The 23,721-nt window shown below is 52.9% G+C and overlaps 7 protein-coding genes across 7 annotated transcripts; 1 reads left to right on the top strand and 6 right to left on the bottom strand.

Moving 5' to 3' along the window:
* Positions 1-682: 682 nt before the first annotated feature.
* On the bottom strand, positions 683-1,046 carry QC761_0013280 (uncharacterized protein; the record flags this gene model as incomplete). Its single annotated transcript, XM_062871956.1, has 2 exons — positions 683-870; positions 965-1,046. 2 exons carry the CDS (start codon positions 1,044-1,046, stop codon positions 683-685), a joined length of 270 nt encoding a protein of 89 aa, XP_062737623.1.
* Positions 1,047-1,635: 589 nt separating this feature from the next.
* On the bottom strand, positions 1,636-2,231 carry QC761_0013270 (uncharacterized protein; the record flags this gene model as incomplete). The annotated part of the gene is made up of 3 exons (XM_062871955.1): positions 1,636-1,850; positions 1,879-2,010; positions 2,147-2,231. 3 exons carry the CDS (start codon positions 2,229-2,231, stop codon positions 1,636-1,638), a joined length of 432 nt encoding a protein of 143 aa, XP_062737622.1.
* An 811-nt stretch (positions 2,232-3,042) lies between these two features.
* QC761_112030 (uncharacterized protein) lies at positions 3,043-8,369 on the top strand. The gene is made up of 4 exons (XM_062874490.1): positions 3,043-4,649; positions 5,209-5,301; positions 5,470-6,315; positions 6,376-8,369. The coding sequence occupies exons 1-4, from the start codon at positions 4,580-4,582 to the stop codon at positions 7,236-7,238; spliced, it is 1,872 nt and encodes a 623-aa protein (XP_062737621.1). The 5' UTR covers positions 3,043-4,579; the 3' UTR covers positions 7,239-8,369.
* A 752-nt stretch (positions 8,370-9,121) lies between these two features.
* On the bottom strand, positions 9,122-10,465 carry QC761_112025 (uncharacterized protein; the record flags this gene model as incomplete). Its single annotated transcript, XM_062874489.1, has 4 exons — positions 9,122-9,672; positions 9,754-9,872; positions 9,931-10,064; positions 10,127-10,465. 4 exons carry the CDS (start codon positions 10,463-10,465, stop codon positions 9,122-9,124), a joined length of 1,143 nt encoding a protein of 380 aa, XP_062737620.1.
* Positions 10,466-12,029: 1,564 nt separating this feature from the next.
* QC761_112020 (uncharacterized protein) lies at positions 12,030-14,984 on the bottom strand (the record flags this gene model as incomplete). The annotated part of the gene is made up of 1 exon (XM_062874488.1): positions 12,030-14,984. The coding sequence occupies exon 1, from the start codon at positions 13,251-13,253 to the stop codon at positions 12,030-12,032; it is 1,224 nt and encodes a 407-aa protein (XP_062737619.1). The 5' UTR covers positions 13,254-14,984.
* A 1,490-nt stretch (positions 14,985-16,474) lies between these two features.
* Positions 16,475-17,629, bottom strand: QC761_112015 (uncharacterized protein; the record flags this gene model as incomplete). Its single annotated transcript, XM_062874487.1, has 4 exons — positions 16,475-16,837; positions 16,914-17,195; positions 17,219-17,491; positions 17,585-17,629. The coding sequence occupies 4 exons, from the start codon at positions 17,627-17,629 to the stop codon at positions 16,790-16,792; spliced, it is 648 nt and encodes a 215-aa protein (XP_062737618.1). The 3' UTR covers positions 16,475-16,789.
* Positions 17,630-19,564: 1,935 nt separating this feature from the next.
* Positions 19,565-22,710, bottom strand: QC761_112010 (uncharacterized protein). The gene is made up of 2 exons (XM_062874486.1): positions 21,425-22,710; positions 19,565-21,365 (listed from the first exon to the last, which is right to left on the bottom strand). The coding sequence occupies exons 1-2, from the start codon at positions 22,447-22,449 to the stop codon at positions 19,853-19,855; spliced, it is 2,538 nt and encodes an 845-aa protein (XP_062737617.1). The 5' UTR covers positions 22,450-22,710; the 3' UTR covers positions 19,565-19,852.
* Positions 22,711-23,721: the final 1,011 nt, after the last annotated feature.

The following is a 23,721-nucleotide window of genomic DNA, read 5'->3' as shown; positions in this document are numbered from 1 at the left end:
CTCCACAACCCGACAAGGATGCCAGGGTCAAGCCTCTCGAGACGACCCCTCCATTTCCAATCTGCCGTCCTTCGAGGACACCACCCTTTCCCTCGATCGTCCTGTGTCTATCCCCAGACTGCTGGGCGCTGCAGAACTACTCCAGAAGAACTGAATAATTTTACTCTTAACTGTGTGTCAGAAGCATGCGTCACATGGCGTGGCGTTTCACTGCCTGCGATTTCAGATTTCGATATAGTAATAGTGGGGGGCTTGTCCAGATCAGACAGTCAGAGACCTAACCCGAAAGGAACACAAGGTCCAGCAGAAGAGCGACCACCTCCTCTGGACCGAAGACGCCATGGGAAACGCCCGGGGTCGTGTTCCTGCGTGTTTGATTGTTTTTCCTTTTGCGAGATCCCGATAGAGTCAAGCCTGCCTGTACCTGGTGCGGCTTGATCTCGGAGGCACAACCGTTACGATTGTAGATTTCGACCTTGAACTTGATGTATCTGTCCTGGTCCTAGACAAGTAACATTGTGCAGCACACAAACCAGACAACCCCCGGCAAGGCTCGAAGTTCCTCGTTCGTTTCTGCCTCATTGGGCGGACAGTGGCCACAGTACGACTCCCGGATGACCCGGGCCACTCGAACAACGACCGGTCTTCCGCCACGGCTCCGTGAGCCCCCTGATATCTACCGCTATTTGCTTGAGATCAAGGTCTCAGCCGTGGCGCAAATTCTTGTTTCCGCCTGCTGGTCTGCCAATGGGAGCGCAAGGAGCGGCCAATATTTGGCAGCTGACGGAAGATAGTTGTGGGCCTGAGGTTGGAGGTAGGCATGAGAATGATACCTTTGTCGGTCTCCTGTCCTATCCTCCTGCAGTCCTACTGTAGCTACGTTAACCTGGGGCTTCATTAATCAACTTCTGTATGCGAGGATCCGTAGTAGTTGAGATCAGTGTGGCCACACTGCTTGACGTACCCGTCTTTAGGCCCGATGAGGTTTCAGGTTCGGGATAAGCTGTAAGCCAACTAGAGATGTTTCTAGTGGATAATGGTAGCATTCCATTCTCTGGCCAGAAACCACATGAGCCACCTCGAACCTGTGATTATTCATGTGATCCCCTATCCTTCTGAGACAAATGACGAAAGCACTCTGATCAGACGACCAGTCCTGGCTGTGTAAAAGTACTGATAGGAACCAGCGCTTGCGTACGATTTACTGCAGCTCCCGAGGACTCCGCTGATACTGTAAAAGTAACAAAGATAGGGTAGATGACGGTACTTTACCAGGACCAACTGCAGGCTGACCTCATCAGTGAAGGTCTCTTGATATCTCGAGATGATGGAAATGCCGCAGGATCCGCATGAACGCAATATCCTCGTCGATAGGCGTTGATGCCCCGGCGTTTGCCGTGTTGTTCACTTGGAAACGTGGTCTCGAGGTGGTATCGCCATGCAGTCAGTGCCCACTGCTTGTCCAGGAGGAGCAAAGAGTCGGTTAGTATTCTGCTTCAGGTTCTTTGAGGTGTGAAAGGAGAAAGCAGTAGGGTGTCGTTAGAAACAAGCACCAAAATCCCCAACCCTGGTCTCGTGGCGCTATGCATGTGATTGGTCAGAGAGGTCGGGTCTTCGACTGGTTCAGGAAAGCGTCTATGCACGGTTTTTATCAATGATAGAGACCTCTCTTGGGACAAGCGTCATTTGAAGGAATTCCATGACCGGAGGCTTCTTCTTCTTGTTCTTCTTCACCTTCTTCTCCAGGGTCCGCTTGGTAGTTCTACTGTGCCTTTTCCAGAGATCGAAATGATCATCGTCAACACCATCTTCAGCGGGATTCATCTGAGATCCGTGAACTCCACGTCCACCTGTCTCGGAAGCAGCTTGTCGTCACACAGTTAGAGCCGTCGGTAGTCTCGAAGCTGCGAGGCGATCGGTCCGCAAAATCCGAGGCATGGATGTTCCAAAAGGCCTCACGCAGGGCAAGCCTCGAGCGTTCCAGCTGCTTTGTACGTCCTAGGCCGAGCACTTTTTGTGGTTGAAGGGCATCCCGGTCAGCCTTGCATCAAGGACATTTCTGTCAAAAGAGTGCTGCATGTTACACACACACACACACACACTGAGTGGAATGTCGATGGGATGGCAGCAAGGGGCAGCAACTTACTCGGATTGTGCCGAGTATCCTCTGTTCTAGCCAGTATCCCATTTGGGGAAATCCACCTCATGGATCTCGACATAAGGGAGGCCATCGTCCGTGTTGCTGGTAAGAACTCAACCCGAGCCGGCGCTGACTGGGTCAACTTGCATTCCCGTCCATACACTGCTATATCCAGCACGCTCGCGAACGCGCACACCAATGCTACCTCATGTGTATCAGCCTCACCGGCTTTTTCGAGCCCAGGTTGGCTCTCCAACAAGCTGTATGGGACAACTGAGGTTCCACGACATGGAACTCGACGCTGTCAGCAGCAAGAGAAAGAGCAGCGCAATATTTCAGGTTTGGAGCCACGATTCCTACCGTGCCATTGTCACCGCTCGGAGGAGATTGTGGTATGAGTGATACGGACCTGCATGTCCTGGCGAGCAAGCCATGCCGTCCGTGTTTATAGCAGAACGGGCCCGACTGACTGAAAAGAGACAGGTGCAGAAGTGATCGACAGACTCATCCGCTTCTTGGGCACAGCTCGCTTTGCCTCTGGACTGCACGGCCCAGAAGCACCGTGATGCCAGGGTCCTCTTAAGTCGGGGGTTTGCGGTATGTACACCCTGCCCTCGTGCCATAGAGTTGCATTTTCCTGTGCCGCAACGTGTGCAACGTCAAACTTGAGGTTGCGCCGTCAAGCTCCTCTGGAGCCTTGGAGCTCTGGGGAGCTCTCTGACTCCTCCTGAGCTTCCGTCGGAGTGTTTGACTGCTCGGCTCGCACCAGAGCCGGTGTCCAGCATATAGATGCCGTGAGATCCATGTTAAATCCATCTTGCCCAGGTTATCAATCATCTTTTGTCCTGCGTTGTCTGAATAGCCACGAGAATGTCGTTGTCATCCCGGTTATATGGATGGGACTGATGCGGGGCTTCTGAGGACCTCGGTCGGCCGAAGGTACCTCCATCGTTCCCACAAGGCTCCGGTGCCAAGAGAGCTGGGCCCGCCAGCAATCGCACTCATGTCCCTGCTCTCACTTTGACCCTTGACCCTTGACCCTTGCTTCCTGCATCTGTTCACTTGTTGGCTTCACACCTGGCGTGTAAGAACTGAGCTCCTCGTTACACTCGAGTAGGAGAGACTTACCTACCCAGAGAGAGCCTGTGCTTTCTGTCGTGTTACGGGTGTCAAGATGCTGCTACTAATCTCACAACTATCATAGGATGAAGATAAACATGGAAGAAGAGAGGACTGTTTGTGTTTCTGGCACTGTGCCACTATCAGACCCAGCGTGCTGAATGAGCACCCATGCAGCCCATGCTCTGCTTACCCGTCCGTACCCACATCCAGGAAGCCGTTCCGCCCCTCTCCATCCTCACCCCTCTTTTTGGTTCAACAACAACGAGCATGGGCGTTCCGCGCTGCGGTGCGGTTCCACGCGGCCACTGGGGACGAGCTACCTATCTGTTAGCAGTTATGCTCTGTCGTCTGTGTCTGTTATGAAAAGCGACATGGCAAACGCAATGCAACACCAGAGCAGGTACCTGTGGTGTTTCATCTGACATGAGCAACTGCTCTTGCAGCTACTGCACTTGTGGTTGGCATAGTGCAGTCGCAAGAGCGAGCTATAGTACTGATGAACTTTGGGACGACGATGCGCCACCAACCAACGCGCCATCATCTCGCGTCTTGTCAGATTCGGTGCTTTTCTCTTGCGAAACTTGCCATGTTCGTCTCTTCTTCGTATTCCCAGACTGCCTGATGACTCCCTCAACCCAGGCATTTGTTTCGAAATGTCTTGATACGGACCGAGCCAAGATCAAGACCAGACGGTGATCAAGGTCAACGTTGCAGAACAGTCACTCGCGCTAACAGCTGCGGATCCATCGTCACTTTGCAGCCCTCCCGCTGCCTTGCCTTGCCGAACCTGACCGGGGTGCTGCCTTTCCCAATCAGGACTAGCCTTCACCCCGCGTATTGTGTCTGCGCATCAATTCTGCAAAGCGCGAACTGATGAGAGAGTGAGGAGAAAGAGCAGCAGAAGAGAGAGAAAGTGAGAGAGAGAGCCTCTTGATCTCTCGAGACACGCCGGCCGTGACCTGCCCAGCTCTCCTCGCAAGTGATAAACACCGAAGGCGAGAAAAAAACAGGCTAGCAAATCAAGAGGAAAAGCACGCATATTTCCATTTCGCACCCGTGTTTTTCTATTCGAGTTCCTTCTCCAACCACATACATGCATGAGTGCAGCAGCAGCAGCAACATTCCTTGCCTGCATCCTTCCCCCCAGCGCGTGCGTTCCCAGCAGACCAGGACCCAGGATCCAGAGCGAGACCAGGCAGAGACCAGAAAAAAAAAGCTTGAGCGCTTTTGGCTGCGTGCCCCCTTCCACGCCAGCCCAACTATATCAAGACACGTCGTTTCGCAGACCCATTGACGTGGTCGACGACGACGGCACTCATGTACGCTGCACAGCCCATACCCAACGGCGCTGATAGTGCAACAATCAACCCAGCAGCACTCAACCCAGGTACGTTCTTTTGGCTTTGCTTCTGATCTCTGGACTGGAATATTTTCAATTCGGCAACACTATTTGTCGCCCGCGCTGCCCATCGGCTCCAGCCAGTGTTTGCGCGCGCCCGCCCGTCCGTCCACCGCACACCTGTCAGCCCACACAGCGCAAGGCAAGCTCCATCTAGTGACGCAGGTCGACCTCGAAACCACCGAGTCACGCCAAACATGTCTCAAGAAAGAAAGACCGGTCCGTTGAGCTCTCGAGTCCTGGATCTTGTCGCCTTCGCCGTCGCCGAGATGCCCGGCGCAGTTCATCCAGAGCATCGCGACGTCCTGATCTCGCCATGGTCGTCGCCCAGACCCAGCAAATGAACCATGTGTGGATTGGCCCCCGCGCGTGTCGCAGCCCCTCCCGATCTCCACTTTACGCGTCTCGTCCTCTCGTCATCGCTTCTTTCCACTCACCCAGCCCGCGGCCTTCTCCTGACAACAGCTACTCAGACATGAAGCGCATATTTACTTTGATTGACGATCACCAATACGAGCGTGCGATACTGATGAGAACAACCTGCCAGAACTGTTAGACGCGACTTCTCGAGGCATCAAGCGGGGCCGTTCTCCGCAGGATTATCCCGACGAAGGACCGCTCGGGTCGACTGGTGAGGACGGTACGTCTCTTCTGTGATTTCTTGTTGCTTCATACCTGTCTCTGTGTAGCCGCAGCCTTTGCTATCCGGGTCTACACCTCCGCGTTACATGTCTGTGGCTGTGCGACCCGTCGTGTAAAACCTGGGATCAGGGACCACAAGCTGACAGCTCCGTCACGCAATCTTCAGGTAGTGACAAGCCGAGAAAAAGAGGAAGACCGATGAAGTCCAGACAGTCCGGGGGTGCTCCCGAACCTGCCACCCAGGCACCGGTACCTCCCTCTCGTCAGACAGCTCCCCCGCAAACGCCACAGAGCCAAAATGCTCCGCTGCCTGTCCAGACGCCCACCTACCCCCCCGCTCCACCACCACCGCAGTCGTCGCCGCCCAAACCCACCCCGACCAAGTCGACCTTGAAGGCGCTCCCAACGGTCCGCGACCACACCACCGACCAGCTTGGGCCCGGCAATGACGAGTACCTACCACGCGAAATTGACGAGGCTGGCGAGAAGAAGGTTTTGCCAAACGGCCAGCTCACAGGCGGCCGCGAGTACCGTTGCCGTACCTTTTTCGTGCCGCACCGTGGCGAGAAGCTTTTCATGCTTGCAACCGAGTGTGCCCGAGTGTTGGGATATAGAGACTCGTACCTGTTATTTAACAAGAACAGGTCCTTGTACAAGATCATCGCCAGCCAGGAAGAAAAGGATGATTTGGTAAACCAGGAAATTCTCCCCTTCTCCTACCGATCGCGGCAAATAGCCATTGTTACGGCCAGGAGCATGTTTCGACAGTTTGGAAGCAGGGTGATCACGAATGGCCGGAGGGTCCGTGATGACTACTGGGAGAGCAAGGCTCGCAAACAGGGCTTCACCGAGGCTGACCCGGCAGGAGAGAAACGACCTGGTGCGTCCAAGGCTCGAGAAGCCGAGGCAAACCACACCGCAAGCATGCTTGGAGCTCCTCACGGTGAAATTGTCTACAGCACCAATCCCGGCCAATTTGGCGGTGGCCCTCAACCGCAACTCGTGCAACCAGGTATGCTTAGACCGACGCCAGGAAGCTCGACCAGAATGCCCGTGATAACACTAGGACCAGATTACAACAATACTCACAGCAGAGACTATTCGAACATTCTCAAGACGGGACCACGACAGGAGATTACCGGCCCAGCATATCAAGATCGACTTCAACCCACGCCCATCACAGAATTACACGCTCAAGCTCACCATGCTGCAGAGTTTAACCGTTCAGTCAACTCCCAACGCGATATGCGGAATGACTACATGCAGAACATTTGGAGACGACAGCACGACCAACCAACCACCACGACCCTGAGCCAGCCTGTTGGCACAAGCGAAGCACCTGCGTCGACCAGCCGCCCAGCCCCCTCAACGCACACCACCACACAGGGTATCCCGCAGCCTGGCATCATCTCCAACCAAAGCCCCCAGTTGATGATGTCAGCTGCACCGTACTCGCAACCTGTGCATGCTCCCACCTCTGTTGGACCTAGCGGCCCAGGTCGGGGGCTGGCACAGGACCCATCCCAGAGCAGCTCCAGACCAACCTACCCACCTACTGGCTCCACGAGCACCTTGCCGCCAACCTCGCAGAACTACAGCTATCCCCAGACCCAAATGTGGCCACCAACGCCTCAGACGCCGCAGCATGGCTATTCGGCCTACACGGCTCAGTCTCAGCCGTCTCCCCACCCGCAGCAATCCCCCGCTCCTCAGCTGCGGCATTCCAGCACATCGAGCCAAGTGCAACAGCCTGGTGGCATGTACCCAGGAATGCCGGGCATGAACCAAGGGTACAGCACCTCAGCCCAGGGGATGTATTCGGCCGAGCAGACGCCCCGGCAGTACATGCACCAGAGCGCACCGCCACCCGCCGTCACGCAGACGTGGTCTCAACAGCAAACACCTGCGCAGTGGTGGACAAACCAGCCGCAGTGAGCTTGATGCGCGTTTCCGGTATTTAGAAACAATTCTAAGGGTTTGTCGATATGGGAGAGGCATTTGTGTGCTTTTTTCAGTGTGTGTGGGTTAGGCAAGGCATGGGGGTCGGTTTCAACAGCATATTTGGATCCGGCTACTTGGGACGGGATTTTATAGAGGAGTCTCGGGCGAGGAGGAGCCCCCTCTTTTGCGGGCACTACTTTATATGCTTTTTTCTTTTTCAACGATACCATTGTCTGTTTTGGATTATCCGTTCTTGGAATTATTATATTCTTTGTACACCATCCATGCAAAATGGTTGGTTACTCTTTTCCGAGGTTGGGGAAGGAAGGACAACAGAATGTCATTGTTGACGGCAGGGGGTTTGAAGCTCTTTTGGATACCGCGTTGGGAAGGGATATTTTTCTGCAATTTCATCATTTACTCTCTTCTCTCTCTTTTTCCGTGTCTCTATCTCTGCGCTGTCGAGTTGTCGTTGTCATTTTTCTGCTGTTTCTTCGCTTCTGATTTGTGTTGTTTATATTTTTGAATTCATTGATTTTTTTCTTTGGCATTCCGAGATGTTGTTTGGCACAATATTGGGCGGGCAGCATTAGGAGGGAGGGTTTTTTTTCTCTTTTTTTCAAGGCTGGGATGGATCATACGCTGCTACTAGTTGTGGTGAGCAAACGGAGGAGTGTGGGAAGATTTTTGCACTTTGTTGTTGCTGTTGTTTCTGTCTTCATTATATCTTGACAGTCTGATTTTTGTTGCTTATCTCTTTGGATTGGGGATATTGGGGGCATGTTGGATAATAGGTAGGGGTTGAACAAGCTTATCTATTGTTTTTTTGATTTTGCCAATTCTTGTCGTTGATGTTATCTATGTTTTGTGATGGGGGAAGTGGAGGGTTATGGGGAGATAACGTGGATTTGTTTGGGGTTTTGGCCAGCGAGAGAGGGGGTGTTTCCTTGTTTCTTTTCTTTTCCTTTTTTTTTTCTCTCTTGGGAGGAGCGGGATGGGAAATTCTGCTAGCAAGACTGACTGACGTGCTGCTGTCAAGTGACGGACGGGCAAGGGAAGGAGGTTAACAGGGGAAGAGGGACAAAGTTTGGAGTAATAACAATGAATTTGTGTGGTTTTCTTTTTCAGCTTGTGATGATCTCTCTCTATTGAAAGTGACTTGTGACTGTTGTAGTGTGTTTTGTCCTGTTTGAAATGGAGGATCCCTGTGGTTGTTGTGGCGGTTACTTGCAGGTAGGTGGGTTTTGCCTCGGTGAGGGAGTTGGGGAGGTGATGATGGCTCGGGGGTAGATAGATCACTTTCTTCTTTGTGTTCAGACTTGCTGGTATTGCTCGTAAAATCCTTATTATGACTTGTTCTTTCTTTCCCGTGTTGAACAGCTGGCTGGCTGGTATGGCAGAAGCTCTTTCCGTCTGTTCCAATTTGACAGAAGCCCTTTCTCTAGTAGATCATAGGGTATACCTTGTTCTTTCCAGAAGCCCAGGATGTCCCCTTCCCATTAAACCGACAGTCATGCTCATAATGGAAGGAGCAACTAACCCGAGCGTATCTACAAAAACAAGAGACCAGGCACACCAGGCTGGAAACGGGTCTACCGTCCGGATGACGGGAATAAAAGAGAGAAAACGGAAGCTCTCAGACCACATAAACTCGATTGTTACAAGTGATTAGAGCACAGTAGATGTGAAGAATACGGGGCAAGAAGCATAGAAAAAATGCCACCTAAATACAGTTATCTTACGCAAGAAGTGTGTGCTTCATGACCACCAACCCCTTCCTTAACCCTGCCCCTATTTCACATCATCCATTCCACACATGAATTAAGTTTTATCTCCCCCTCCGAACGCCCGCCGCCCAAGCTCCCCCACAACACCCATTAATCACTATCATCATCCAAAGCCTCATCCTCCTCCCCTCCCCTCCCCACCTTATCATCATCATCACTCCCCTCCTCACCCCCCTCCTCCTCCTCTTCCTCCTCCTCCTCCTCCTCCTCCTCCTCCTCCTCCGCCTCCTCCTCCTCCGCCTCCTCCTCCTCCTCATCTCCCTCCTCCTCCTCATCAGCCACAGTCTCCGCATCCGAAACCTGCCCATCAACCTCCATCTTTGCATCAGCATCCAACCTCGCCTTCTTCGCGCTCCTCTCCCCTGACGGTGTTTCAGCACTAGCAGCAGCAGCCGTCGCCATCTTGGGCTTATTCACCGCCGCGAACCCCCCCCCACCACCACCCCGTTCCGTAACCTGGGTAGTATCATTCCCCACATCCTCCCCTTCTTCCTCCTCCTCATCCCCAGCATCATTAGTAGCCGTGCTCATAAACGACGCCTCCCCTACACCACCACCACCAGCTGATGCGCCGGCCTTTTTGGCAGCCGCCACTTTTTTGCGGTAGGTGGACCGTTTGGAGGTTTGGATTGAGTTGAATTCTATATGGGGGACAAACAGCAAGTTAGTAATGCGGAGGGGGTAGCGGGAAAGGGAAGGGGGAGGGGGGAGGTTAAACAGACTGGCAAACTCGAGTTCTAATCTCTCCTTCATGAAGCCGTATTCAATGTCATCTAGGGCTTTGAAGACATCGGGGGGCATGATTGTTTTCTTGTTGGAGACGAGGGTGTTTTCGTTTGCGCTGCAGGGTGATTGTTAGTTACCGTGGGAGATAAAGGGGAAGAGAGGGGGGGGCATACGCATTCGCCAAGTGGTTTATAAACACCGTCGCCGACTTTGTCAAGGCCAAAATGGCATTGGCCTGGATCTGCGTGTTGGCCGGGAGGACGCCCTTGGCGAGGCGGGTGATGATTGATTTTGGGAGGGCAAGGTCCTTGTTTTCATGTCAATAACAGTCCCCTTTTCCCTAACATAGACACATGATAAAGGGCGAACCTCAATTGTGACTGCATCCTCCTTGTCCCTGTCCCCCTTTTCCGACATTGGGCCACCACCACCGCCGCCGCCGCCGCCGCCGCCGGATTTTGGTCTCTTGTCGTTTGGTGAAGCAGAGCCTGGTGGTGCTACTGGGTGGGAGGTGGGAGCTGGGGTTTCTGCGGAGGACGGCGTTGGTGCTGGAGGGGCAGAAGCAGCAGCTGCTGCAGAGGCAGGTGACTCGGTCGACATTGGTGTATCGGGGGCGTCTGGGACGTCATCGGCGAGGACGAATCTTGCGACGGAGACATCGCTTCGGCGTGCGGCGGCGGCGGCGGCGTCGCTCTTGCGGGCTGGCATTGCTTGTGATTTTTCGGGCAGGTGTCTTTGTTCAAGGTCGATTCCCAACAGCGGCCGGGGTGAGACTTTCCAAGCGCAAGTATTGGGGACAGTTGAAGCTGAATGAATGACTTTGATAAACGCGACGGGCTGAAAGTGGGTATATCGAATATATAAGACGAGGCTGGTCGTGTTCTAGAAGGATGCTCTGCTCCTTCCTCAATCGGGGTTTTTTTTTTTAATACTTCAATGCGCAGTTCGTTTCTTGTAAATGTCCAGCAATCGACTGCTGGTCGTCGATGTAGTTAGACAAGCCGAAGAGGTGGTTTCGCTAAGCATCAACAATTGACGATGCGTGAGCGGTCTGTTGGATGGTGGAGCCCCAATGGAGAAAATTGTGGCGCGTCGTGCTGGTCTTTGTGTCGTAGACGCGTTAATTGAAATTGATACTCAAAAGTCTCAAGACCCTAACCCCAACCCTCATCCTCATAGCTGATATTTCATGCCCTTTGTAACACCAACTCTGGGTTAGGGTTCCTGGTTACATTCCCCTTTCGGACTCTTATCTCCTTCTGGCACCCCATCATCCACCCCATTTGTTTCAGCCAGGGCCCGTATTCCCCAGAATCGAAAAACGCCATTGGCGATCCTGATTTCCTTTTTTTCCTCACCATCATCCCATGCCCGTCGTCGCTCGCTCGAGCCCTCTCTCACCCTCCCAAGGCTCGTCCTGTTTCAGGTTACAGTGCAGGAAGTACTCTCATTTGCCCATAACTTGTTTTTTGAACCTTCACCAAATCTATCCAGTGTTTGGGACAATTGTTTTCCTGTTAGGCAGCTCGCATGAAACGGTAGTTTTTGGTAGCAGTATTGCCAAACTATCTCAAGGTGAAAAAGTGCTGCTAGTAAGCTACTACTCATACATTGTTACAGGATGTGTCTCTGTAGTGTGCGTGTGTGTGAAAGTGACGTGAGGACGGGTACTCCCGCAAAAGCCAATCATATCCCATGTCCATGCTCGTCGTCAACGTCGTCGTCGTCTGTGCCCGCTTTGCTTCTTCTTGAGTCGAGTTGAGTTCGCTCATCTCGGTTCCGATCACCCGTTTCCTTCCAGAAGAGAAAGTCAGGGGTTTCACTCACCCACCCGTTCCTCTCCTCCGTAAAAAGAAAATGTGGAGTGTAATCCACGATCATGAAAAGCAATGCCAGCACTTCAACCACGTCATTCTTCCATCTCAAGTGGGAATAAACAAAAAATAATTCATCCGTTAAAAAAAAAAACGGGGGTATATCCATCAACCGCCTTCATCATATCATCAGCCATCTTCAGGGCTGCTATCAGGTAATGAAGTCAAAAATGTTCCATAGAAAACAAGCAAGTCGAGACCTGTCGTATCTGAACCAGAAAAAAGTCTGCGTCAACAGCCTTGACCGTCCTACACGGTGTGGAAAAAGAAAAGGGGCCACATCCCCAACACCAGTCTGATGCTCGAACCAGCCTATCAGAAATGTAAAAGAATAGAAGAGAGAGAAAAAGAAAATATATGCAGTGCCCCTTATAGGGGTGTGTGAAAAGAAAAGCCGTTTATCCAATTGCTCGGCCAATCTCGTCCTCCTTGAACAGCGGCCGGCCGGGAGAGCCTCCGTTATAGTGAGCCTCGTCGCTCAGGGAGAGCCTGGGTGGAATAGACGATGATGAATAAACTCGTGAGTGATTGCGGTTGTAGTGATGGTGGCGGGAGCGAAACTGATCATGCGAGTGGCGTGGAGATAGTTCGACATCTGACCCCCCGTACCGATAATCTCCGAAACTGCGGGTACTGCTCCGAGAACTCCTTGTCCTCCCGTGATGCCGACGGTGAGATGCCGAGCTGGGTGGAATCTTGGATAAGCGAGATGTCTGCCGTTTCGGGCTCGGGATAAATGGGTCGTCGCCTGGAACGGATTCGTCTGTGAGGCCTGCCCTGGCGTTGGGTGCCCTGGCCTGAATTGGTGTTTGGGGAAGGCCCTTATCCAAGCTCATCTTGCCGTAAACCGGGTGCTGAGTAAAAGAGCGCCGTGGTGTAGGCTCGTCGATTGATTGACGATAGCCCTGGACGTTGTTGTACACGATGACACTGGGTGGCTTCTTGATCGAGGTCGTCGAAACCTGTCTTCCGTGAGATGGTCCTCCTGTTTCCTTGTTGAAGGCAGCATCACCTTCAACATCGGTGTCTCCTGCTGGGTAGCCATTCTTCTCGTCCCTCGGCACTTTCCAAGTCGCAATTTCATCGTCATCGATAGGTGTAATGCCTCTTGAAAAGAACAGTCGTCGTCGTTGCCGATATCTCCAACACAAATACAGCCCTCCCGCAATCAAAATCACAGCCACCGCCGAGAGCACCGTGCTCAATATGATAACAAGGTTCTTGTTGCCGGCAACTCCGTCCTCACCACCGGGAGAAGTCTCGTTGGTTACTGCATCGGCGGTGGTTGGGACTGCTAAAGCCGGAATATCTGTGGACATAATATCTGCCACGTCTGCCGGGTATGAGGAGGCGAGGGAGGAAGAGAAAGGCGAAGTGGTCGAAATCGATGCAAAAGTCAAGAGTGTCTCTGAAGGTACTGCACCAGTCGTTATTGGTGCTTTGTCTGGTCCTGTGGAGGTAGATGGGACTGGAGCCGGAATTGTCAGTATGGTTGTGATGGGATACGTTCGGCTCTGGTGCGGCAACCAAGGCGGTCCCCTCCACGGCTGCTGTCGAGGTTCAACAGCAGATACGTCTCGGTCCCACGTCACGGGTTGAGCATTGGTTCGCCATGTAGACATGATCGGCCTCTCAAGCGTTGCAAAGGAGGGGAAGTGCAGAGCATGACATGTAGCATTGGGGAGGACAAACTTGAAAGAGCAAAGTTAAGACCATTGGAGACAAAACGACTCCATGTGGTGAGAGAGCATCAGTTCGACGGCACGAGGGCCTGGAAGGCTCTGGGGTGAAAAGGGGAACGAAAGACAAGAAGAATCAAAGCCCAATTCCAAACCTCGACGGCTTCTCGAGATGGATGGGGAAGATGGGGGTCACCACGGTAAGGTAGGTGTGGCCAGCCGAGCCAGCTTGGAGGAGAGCCAACGACGGTTGACTTTGGGGGGGGGCCGGCAGATATATTCGGAGCCGTGTGCTCGAGCCCACCTTCACAGCCGACACAACCGCAGTGGTCCTCCCCCCGGTCCCCCCCTCGCACAAAAACAGGCCGGGCGGGGTGTGGTGGACAGAGGTGGTGGACAAAATGCAGCCCAGAGGTTGGGTTTGTGGAGACTTGAAATCTAGCGAGAGAACTGGAAAGGATGTGCAGCAGACGCAGAAAAGACTTGCATTCGACTGGGCTTTGGTCGGCTGGGGGTTGGCACTGGACAGGACTGCCTTAGCTCCATGCACTTGCTTAAGAGCTACCTTAGGTACCGTCTGCTTTGTACCTGGCAGAAACAGAAACAGAAAAAGAAAGATTCCAGTCGGAGATTTGGCTGTCTGCGGTACCAACATGCCAGTCGAAGTTTGAGGTGGTCGTCTGAGAGTGCAGAAATAACCTGAAGCTCGAGAATGGTTGGCTTTCGTTGGCTTGTGACTCTCGACAATTGTGTTGCGGTACGTTGGTACTTCCAAGCTGGGCATGGCTTGCACATGGGTGTTGACTCTTGACAGGCCACTCCCCCCCTGGCTTCTCTTTTTGGAGGAGGGGGTCTGCCCCGCAGCGACATGGAGGGAAAAACGACCGGAATGGAGTTAAAGTGCTTGCAGTTTTCAAGCCCGTCACTGAGTCGGGTCCTTCATGTTGTGGTTCCTGTCGTTCCTGAGCTGGCAGCCGACGGTGTGATGGAGAAGCCGGTGTGGTACAGCAGGACCATGACAGATGCCACGATTGATTGTGTGCTAGAATTCTCAGTCCAAGACGGGCCGTCGGAGTCGGGATATTGGTACGGGCACAACGGGTGAGCGGTGAGCCTTTCCATCTTTTTTGTTGCAAGTTGCGGCTGAGGGTCAAGGTGAGGTGACGTGGTTGATGTTGGCAGAAACCGTTGACAGCCATCCATTCACTGGCCGATGGGGCCCCAGGTGTTCCTGAAACTTTGATTAGGAGCCGAACCCTGTACCTGTCGAGGTTTGGAGCGGGGGATGAGATCCTCTTGCCCAAACAGGATGGCAACCCGGAGAGGAAGACCTTAATGGAATATTTCTGCTGTTCTTCCACGTTATCAATGATGGAGGATGTGAAATTGTGAATGCAATTTGCTTCGGCATCACCTGCCCTCATCGCTGCAACCCCATCATCGACAGTGGGTGGTGGGCGGGTGGTCAGGTCTCACACACTCTTCCCGAGAAGAGTAGGTACAGTAGAGGTTCGTATTCAACAAGTCTCATATTGTCTCATCCATTGATGTTTTCTTCGGTGCTTCAAACTGTGATGCACAAGCTGCCCGTTCAGACGACAAAAGCTGCAAAGAATTCTCGCTCAGTCGATCCTCAGTGGGGGCGGGGCCGGGGCACGGTCCACACCACGTTTAACATCCATCCCCGGTCATACCCCTGTTGATCGATACCAGGTACCAGATGTTTACCACAATCCATTCCTGAGCACCTGTCTCATCTCAACCATCCATTATCGTCTAGATATATCCATATGACAACTCCGGTGAGTGAGTGAGTAAGGGTGCGGGGAATGGGCAAGAGACACAATGGAACATCACCCACATCATGTTCGCTGCGATGGTTCCTGCATGACACCAACAACGGTGACCAACCACAGACTCTGAAATCGCCATGCAGGAGTCAGTCCTTTTCGGATGGCTTTTTCGAGTATTCTTAGGCCGGAGAGCCCCCCCTCCGCTGCAGTAGCCTGACCATCAAGCAATCTGATCAATCTGGCAGGAACGAGAGATATTGGTGCGCTGCAGCTTCTCTTTGCAGCAAGTCGCCTACAACACCAATCAGACCAGCACCTCACACGCGAGCAGCCGCCGACCATTCTCGATTCCGCCTTCATCCCCGTCCGTGCTCGCTCTCACTCCTGGACGCAATTGCACCATCTCCCGTGGATCGACAACCAAGCGCAGCGTGGCATGGCAGAGCAGAAAAGATAAGCCTGACCGCTTTTCCACTTTGGGCTCTACTCTAGAATTCCTCCCTTGCATGTGAGCATGGCCTCTCCGCTTGCGAGAAAAGCAAGCATAAAAGTCGGACACGGCAGACGGCTTGCCAAACGAACATGATGAAACCGCCTGCTTGTGGATGGTGTCGAGGTTTGGAAGTTGATCAACAAACAACAGGGCTGAAACTAGATTCCGAGAATATGCAGCTCGTTGGTGTCCACTCACAACAGGTGCGGTATTAATGGCCCATTGTCACCGGCGCGTCGAATTTTTGCCCCTGATTTGGACTTGGCTTTCCGCATAACACGGGCCCGGCCCGTTGAACCACGCACCCTCAGTCCCCGTTCTCCCCGTTGGGCCAGAAGCAAAGTCCCGAATGATAGGACGGTGCCGGGGGTTACAGTGGCAGGAGTTCCTTCGTTGACGTGGCGGTGGTTGTAAGGCCCGATCAGTCTGGCCCCCAAGCCAATCACGTCCCTCCGATGCAAGATGCCCCGTTCCTAGGGTTTTGGAAGGCATAAAGAATGTGAACCAGGGCCAGGCCCTGACTTTAGCTCCCACGAGGATTGTTCCATGACTGGTTCACCAGGAGGGGCTTTTGTTGTTGACGGCAAGTGTCAAAAAATGAATTCGTCATTCTGATTTGACCAGACCGTTTTTTAGACTCGCACTCTTTTGGCGATACTGGCCTCTCGCTACCACTGAGAGCCGCGAGGGCTGATCCCGGGTCATCATTGGCCTTGCTGATCGGCTCCCTCAGGCTTGAATCTATTCGAGACCAGAGCCTTGTCTGAAATCCCCAGACTGCCCACGTTTGACTACGTCCAACTATACCAAGTGCCGAGTAAGACAGGCGGAGCAGATATCTCACATAAATCTCATACAAGTGACGTCTGGGGCAGTGATGATGACTTCTCCTCGCCTTGGCTTGTCTGGCAACCATGTCATCGCGGCTGCTTCGGTTGTCGGACTCAGCACAGTCCTCGTCCCTCTTGTAGTCAGAGGGCATTCACAAAACCACACTGACGAACCAAGGATCTTTTCTCGTCAGGATGTTTGACATCTTCTACCGCGCCGTCGTACCATGAGGGATCAAGCTAGGCGTTTGCTGACATGCATGGCCCTGATGACAACAGAGTGTGTGATATATTACTTATCACTTCTCACATTCCACCCAACCATCCCTTAGGTAGTCATCCTCATCCTCCTCAGCCGTCCACTCACAGCCTCAAACCCTCACGGGATGGATCACATGACTCTCTTCGAACCTGTTTCAAGCTGCTGTGAGAGGGGACCCCTTGATGTTGGGCATCAGTGGATGGCATAACTACCTACCTAACAAACAATGGAAAAAGATCCGAATATTGAGCCCTGAATTGGGGACCTTGCATATACCCAGCCTAGCCGGTTAAGATGGGATGGGCTGAGCAAGATGTCATGTTGAGCAGCTGGTTGGTCAGGGTGGGTGAAAGGGAGGGCCACACCACCGGCTCGATTTGTGGGTTGTGTGTGTGTGTCTCCCCTTCCCCATGATGGGTCTGCGGCGCAGAGATGCAGGGCCAAGACGGAGGGCCAGAGGGGTGATATTGAGACTGAACAACCTAGCGGGGCAACCAAGTGGCACAGCTGAAGTTCCCAAGGCAAGAGACGGGAGAGTTTGATGTTTTTTGAGATGCCGAGATGACCGATTGGGTTTTAGGTTCGCAGGGCGGGCTTCTGGACTCCTCGCTGTAGCTCTTACACAGGTGAGGGGATTGATGGCGTTCTTGGTTCGATATGGGGACGATGAGTGAGCGCCTTGCAGGCTTATACAGGAGCTCCTCCAACCCCAGATCCTGCAAGCCATAAGCACCAAATGGGAAGAGGGGTGTGTGTAAGTAAGGTACCCGAGTGCCCGACTCGAATGCTTGAGCCTCCACCAACTATAGCAGCAACACTTTTCACGTTTTCACTCGTGTCAGAAGCGGCCGAGCAAAAGGCACCTTTGTTGGTAGTTTTGCCTGCTCGCCTTATACTGCGGTATGTGTACGGCCGGTTCGGATGTTCCACGCCTTGCGCATGCAGACGGTATTCACTCTTAGGGTCTTCATATATGACAAAGGTGATAGGAATTCAGAAATGCTACTCTAGTATTTTACCATACTTATCCTTGACAAACATCCTTGGCTTGCGTTTTAAGATTTTTCTTGTCTACCTGCAGAGTTCGTTTTCTAATCAGAGCCTCACAGCAGGCATACCGAGAGCCTCACTGAGAAGTAGTAGGACAAGCGGCAAGAGAACCCTTTTCACCAAATATGGTAATGCAAATGCAGTTGACTGGCTCAGGCGGCGTCTCGCTGATGACGGCGTTTTTTTTGTTTCCCCCGTACGTTTGGAGAGATTTGGCAGATGTAGCCTACCCATGTGGGTTGGCGGCGCTGGCGTGCTGTGTGGGCTGTTCTTTTGTCGACATTTGCTCACGGACAATGGCTGTGTCGATCGGGCAGAGAGGGGAAGAGCATAACTGAAGTTCTGGGGTGTGTATAGACTGAATCTATGCGCCACGCTGCTACATATGGGCTGCTCGTGATGGAGGTGATAGTGGTCCGTAGGCGGCCACACGGCTCAGGGGTGTTGGGTTCTGTTGTTACCTATTTCATCATGTTGACTTTGCGTCAAAGTTGAAATGCGAAGTTCTTGTCACAGGTTACATAAACTGATGTTGAAAGTCTTTGAGATGATGATTCCTACCTATGGTGTGAAGAGGTGAGCAAACAATGCAGCACAGGTGCCACGGATGTTGGTAGAGATAGGGCCTGGATACAGTGAGATGAGCATCAAGACCTGATACCATCATCTTCCTCAATAGCAGTCCAAACGAAGTGAGCTGAGACTCAATCCCAGGTTGATCCACCGGCAGTTTTCCTGTTCTGTTCCTGTGCTTCAATCCCTCTGTTCGCTAAACACAACACGAGCTCAAGGCTCTTTCTCTCGAAGCGGAAAAACCAAATGTGTCTATCTAGGCGAGTGATAGTTTCACTCGTCAGAGCATACGCGAAAGGCAGCAACCCTTTGGCGAGTGGCCCAGGCTGATATGTTTCTTGGGGCTTCCTGGAAGGAGATTTTGTTGACGATGGCGACAGGCACGCTTCTTGAGATTTGAACAGCCCAGGTTTTGATGACTGGATGGCAGGAAAACTAGGTGGTGTAGCCGCGGTGATGATGACTTGGCAAAGAACACCGCCGCGCAATAATTGTGATGGGATCGGTAACATGACGAGACGGGATGAAAAATTGTGGCCGTGCGGCGGTTGAATCGTTGTCACCGGATCATCCCATGTCTGTACCTAGGCGGGAGTCCAGGCAGCCTGGGTGGTCGGCCGTTTTGGGCGGCCTACTGTGAGATTTCAGATCATTATGAAATCAATGTTGGCGATATCTTCGTTTCCGGATCCTGACCAGGTCCATCATCAAGGAAAGAGTATCCGAAGCCATCTATAACAAGACTGCATGCTTACAGCTTCCATATCGTAGCGAAGGTTATAAGAAAATCCACTGGTCAACCCTCAACCCCTAGAGAGGAAAGGGACGAATTGCTGTCAACTTCCATCGGCAGGAGCATACTCAGGCCCAGACTCAATAGGCAGGAGCGATGTGACTATCGCAGGTCTAGGAAGGAGCATTGAAGCTGCCGGAGGTCTGAGAGGAAGGAGCATAGCAAAAGCCAGTTTCTAAAGGGAGGAGCGAAAGACATCGAAGTCTCCCTCCACAAACCCCTTGTCCTTGAGGAGGGAGCTGTTGATGACAGAAATAAACAGAACTCCCTCCCGTTAACCACTGCGAATTCAGACCATCAAGCAAAAGAGGTATGTGCATTGGTGGTTTCCGGCATTGCATTGAATACAGTTAAGTCTGGGATGTAAGATGTAATGTGAAAAGAGGCAGTGGTAAAAAGGCGTAATGTGGTAATGTGTGTTAGTGTGGGTGGTAACATGTTGATATGGTAACGTGAAAAAGGAGTAAACGCAGGCAACAGCTCAAGACTCGAATGTTGTTTAATGGTATCCTAGCAGCCATAGCAAACAAGCAAGCGCAACAAGAGGTATAATAATGAAAAGCCAGAGAAGTAAAGCCCCCCATTATCTAAAAGACATCATCCAAGCAGCCGGCAAATACGCCAACCCTTTCATCATCATACAAAATCTCGACACATCCAACCATTATCCATCAACATCCTTTCCCATCCTTCCCTCATACAAAACTTCAAAACATGGTATCAAATCCGTCCCCCCCTCCGCCTCGACTTAATGCGACCTCCCGCTCCTCACACTCCTCCTGCTCCCCCGCCCAACACTCCCCACCACACTAGCCGGCTTCTTCCCCCTATAATCCAACGCCGGAATCGTCAACCCATACCCCTCCGTTCTTCCCTTCCCATCATGCTGGTCAATCTCCACCTGGATAACCACATCCAAGCCGCCGTCAGACCCCGTGCCGTGTTCACCCGGAATAGCGGCCTTGTGCTTACTGCCACAGTTGACCTCACCAGCCCCGATAGGAAGGCGCGTGTCCTTTGGTCGGGGAACCGCCGGATTAGTCTGGGCAGAGTGCGGGAGGCTGACCTGAGACCCCTGAGCACCACCACCACCATTAGCAGGCGGGAACAAATGATTCTGATCAACCTGGTGAGAGTTGAGCGGACCGCCACCGTTCCGCTGGCCGTTATTAGGCGAATTCTCCGTGATGATGGCAAAGTTTCGGCTCGGCATGGTGACGTTGTTGGACTTGGAGGTTTTGTTGCTGTCGCCCGGGTCTTTGTCAAAGAGCTTCAGCAATGTCTCGTCCGTCTCGTGGTTGAGGTGGTGGATCTTGTTGCGACGGGCCAACAGGTTGGCTACCGCGGCAGGAGGGGGCTTGTTGACAATGGCCGAGGAGACCACGTTGACGATGTAGCGGTAGTCGTTTTCAGGCGCGATGTTAATCTTGGGGTTGGAGTAGAAGCGTCCCAGGGCGGCGAGATGGACGTCACCGCTGAGGATGGTGACGCGGATGGAGAACTCGGCCGCCAAAGCCTGGAAGCGCTCAATGAGCCGGTTGCGCTCTTTCTTGTGGGTGCGGGCGGTGTAGTGGTCGTCGAGGTCGTCGAGCAGATCGACGCTGCCGTCGAAGCTGTTGAAGAAGCTGCCGCCGAGACCGACACGGCGGTTGAGGAGCTTGACGGGGGCGATGATTGGGGAGGAGAAGATGTTTTCGAGCCAGGTGAGGCGAGGATAGGCAATGGGCACACCCAGCAGGAGAATCAGGTGCTTCAGAGGCTGGTCCGAGTTCGCGGCAGCAGTGAACTCCTCCTTGAGACGAGCAAAAATGGCATCATACGTCTCGGGATAGTTGATCTGGTGCCTCGTACGTTCGGTGCGAGCGTCAAGGCCAATGAAGGCTATCCTAGCACCCAACCTCGCGTACACATTGTGCGAGTGCTCAGCAACATATGGACCTGGTTTCAGGCCGTTGATATAGCCAGACTCGGTGATCCGGGGGTGGACATGGGCAGTCATGAACTGGTTTGGATCCACGCCCTGTCCTTCCTCACCACCAACCGCATGGACCGCGTCGGAGGTGTATGTAGATGGCGGCGGAGGGAGATGGTGCTGGAAAAGCAAGTAGTACTTATGAGCGACACCACCGATGCCTCTGAAAACATCGCACTTCATGAAGTCGTTGACATAAGAGCCAAATCCGTCGATAATGTCGTGGTCATCCCAGATATTGATCTGGGGAATTTGGCCATTGGCAGCAGCAAAGGGCTCAGTGCCGTACCTGAGTAGCAACAGTTAGTTTCCGGCCACGACAAGAACGATCCCCTGTTCTCAACTTACCAGCGGATATAGTTCTTCAAATAGTAGTCATCACACTCCTCCCTCAACGATTCCGGAAAAGGATAATCCCTCCTCTTCTTCGGATTCCCAATCGCAGTCCACTTCCTAAGCGGCCCGTGCACCCGAATCCCATCGTTGTAAATCTGATCACCACCTCCAATCATGACATGAAACGGCCTCTCCTGATGCTTCCTCATAACATCATTCCACAAGCACGCTCCGCTGTACGCCTCCTCATCCGTGCCCACACTGAACCCATTGCAGCTGTGAAACATGATCCTCATGCTCTCCGTGATGGCCGGCACGAAGAACGTATTCACCCTCGGCTTCGACTGGCTCTTGTACCTCAACCCAGGCAGCTCATACTCCCACTTGGTCTCCTTCCCCCCCATCTCCACCGCAAGGTCAAACCTCCAAAAGGTATTCCTCGGGTCCGAATACAGACACACACCCTCAACATCCATCCCCTGACCTCCCTCCCCCCCAGCCCTGCGAAGGTTGAGCGACGGCGTAAAAGGCGGCTCCCTCCCCCCACCAACAACAACAACCAACACGCTCCCAATCCAAGTATTCCCCTCCATCCTCCGGTAGTTAATCAGCGGTCCAACCGCCACCTCCTTCCCATCCGCCGGCGGCCCCGACGAAGCCTTAATCGCCGACTCAGCAGCCGGCGCATCCTCCGCGTGGCCCGTCGCGGCGCGGGCCTCTTCCGCGCCAGCCATGACGGGCTTGAAGCGCATGCTCGTAGGGCGCTCATCCCTGTTAGGATTCTCCGGTTCAACCCTCGATTTGTTCAGAAAGTTGGCCAGATCTCCCACGCCACCTTGCGCATCCGCCTCGCGCGCTACAGGGCCGTTATGGTGGTGGTGATGGTGATGGTGAGCAGCGCCGCCAGCGCGCTCTTGTTCATACTTGGCATAGGCAGAGGACTCGGCATGGCGCCAGCGGGACTGGGAAGCATAAGGGTTGCGCGCGTCGTCGCCAATCTCGTCGTCGCCGTGAGGGGGGCTGCTCGGGGAAGTCATCTCGACCGGGGTGTTCTCAGTGTGCCGTCGCGACACTTTTTGTGCCTGAGGTCGGTAAGTGCGACTTTGTTTACAAAAAATCGCAGAGACTGAGGTGTATAAGGTAGATTAGTTCAATGTAGTAGATCAACAACAGATCTATCTCTCTTTGTCGAATTGCACGTTTGGCAAAAAGCTGCTCGAAATCAAACAGCAACAAGTCAACAAAGAAAGAAAGAGAGGAACCAAAAAAAAAAGGCTGGCGCAAATGGGATGTGTGAGTGTGTGTGTGTGTGTAAGACTACCAGGTATGTATTTATTTTCGATGCCGACCTCACCCCTCCCCTCCCTTCCCAACCTCACCTTATATCCATACCTTGAAATTGCGGCGCGAAAACAGCACAACGATGGGGGAAACCCGGGCTGCATGTCCTATCCTTGTCCCTTCTTAACTTGGCGCCCCCCTATACCCAGATATATCTTAGATCCCGATTCCATCAAGCTTGATCTCGAGTACCCCTTCGAAGCAAGGAAAAACAGGCCAAGGTGAAAATGCCAAGCTACCCTGTGATCGCGGGCGGGTGAGACGTCATTCTCCCTGTCTTCCCTCTGTCAGTATCATAAGGGAACACAAGGTTTCAAGGGGCACGGCTTTGTGTGCCGCGATGGCAAAACGGGCGGGAAAGAAGCCAAAGGGAGGGGGTGTGGGACAGTGTTCGTCTCCTCCAAACCAAGGCTGGCTGACAAGCATGTTGGTGGCTGGCGGGGCTAGGTAGGTAATCACCACTCTCCCCGTAGCAGCTGAACATTGGAGAACCCTTCCTTTCTCTCAGAAACCCCCCCTCGTGCAGTAGGGTAGTTGGGTAATTGGCCCATTCCACGCCAATTTCCGTTATCTCTCACCCAAGCAATAAATGTTGGAGGCCTGCCAAAAAAAAACAAAAAACAAAAAAAAACAAAAAAACAAAACCAAAAAAAAAAATGCCATCATCGCGAACCTCGCTCTCTTGGCGTCGCATTCTTGCGTCAACGCCGCCTGTGCTCTCCTTCATGTGGGGTCTCTCTTTCCGCAATACCGATTGCTAATTGACCAATCACCCCTTTACAATTCCGGCTAGTCGGCACAGGGAGGGAGCTGAAGATAAATTGTCCAGAATGGGAAATCTGTAAATAAACCCCATCTCCTGAGCACCTCCTTCTTCTTCATTGTTATTCGGCCCCAGCACACGTGCACACAAGACCTTCTGTTTCCAGTCTCGGTAAGCAAAATCGCGAGAATAAAAACGAGGCTGC

The sequence above is a fragment of the Podospora bellae-mahoneyi genome (genome assembly GCF_035222275.1).
Source record: "Podospora bellae-mahoneyi strain CBS 112042 chromosome 1 map unlocalized CBS112042p_1, whole genome shotgun sequence".
Lineage (NCBI taxonomy): Eukaryota > Fungi > Ascomycota > Sordariomycetes > Sordariales > Podosporaceae > Podospora > Podospora bellae-mahoneyi.
This window is presented reverse-complemented; position numbering and strand designations above follow the sequence as displayed.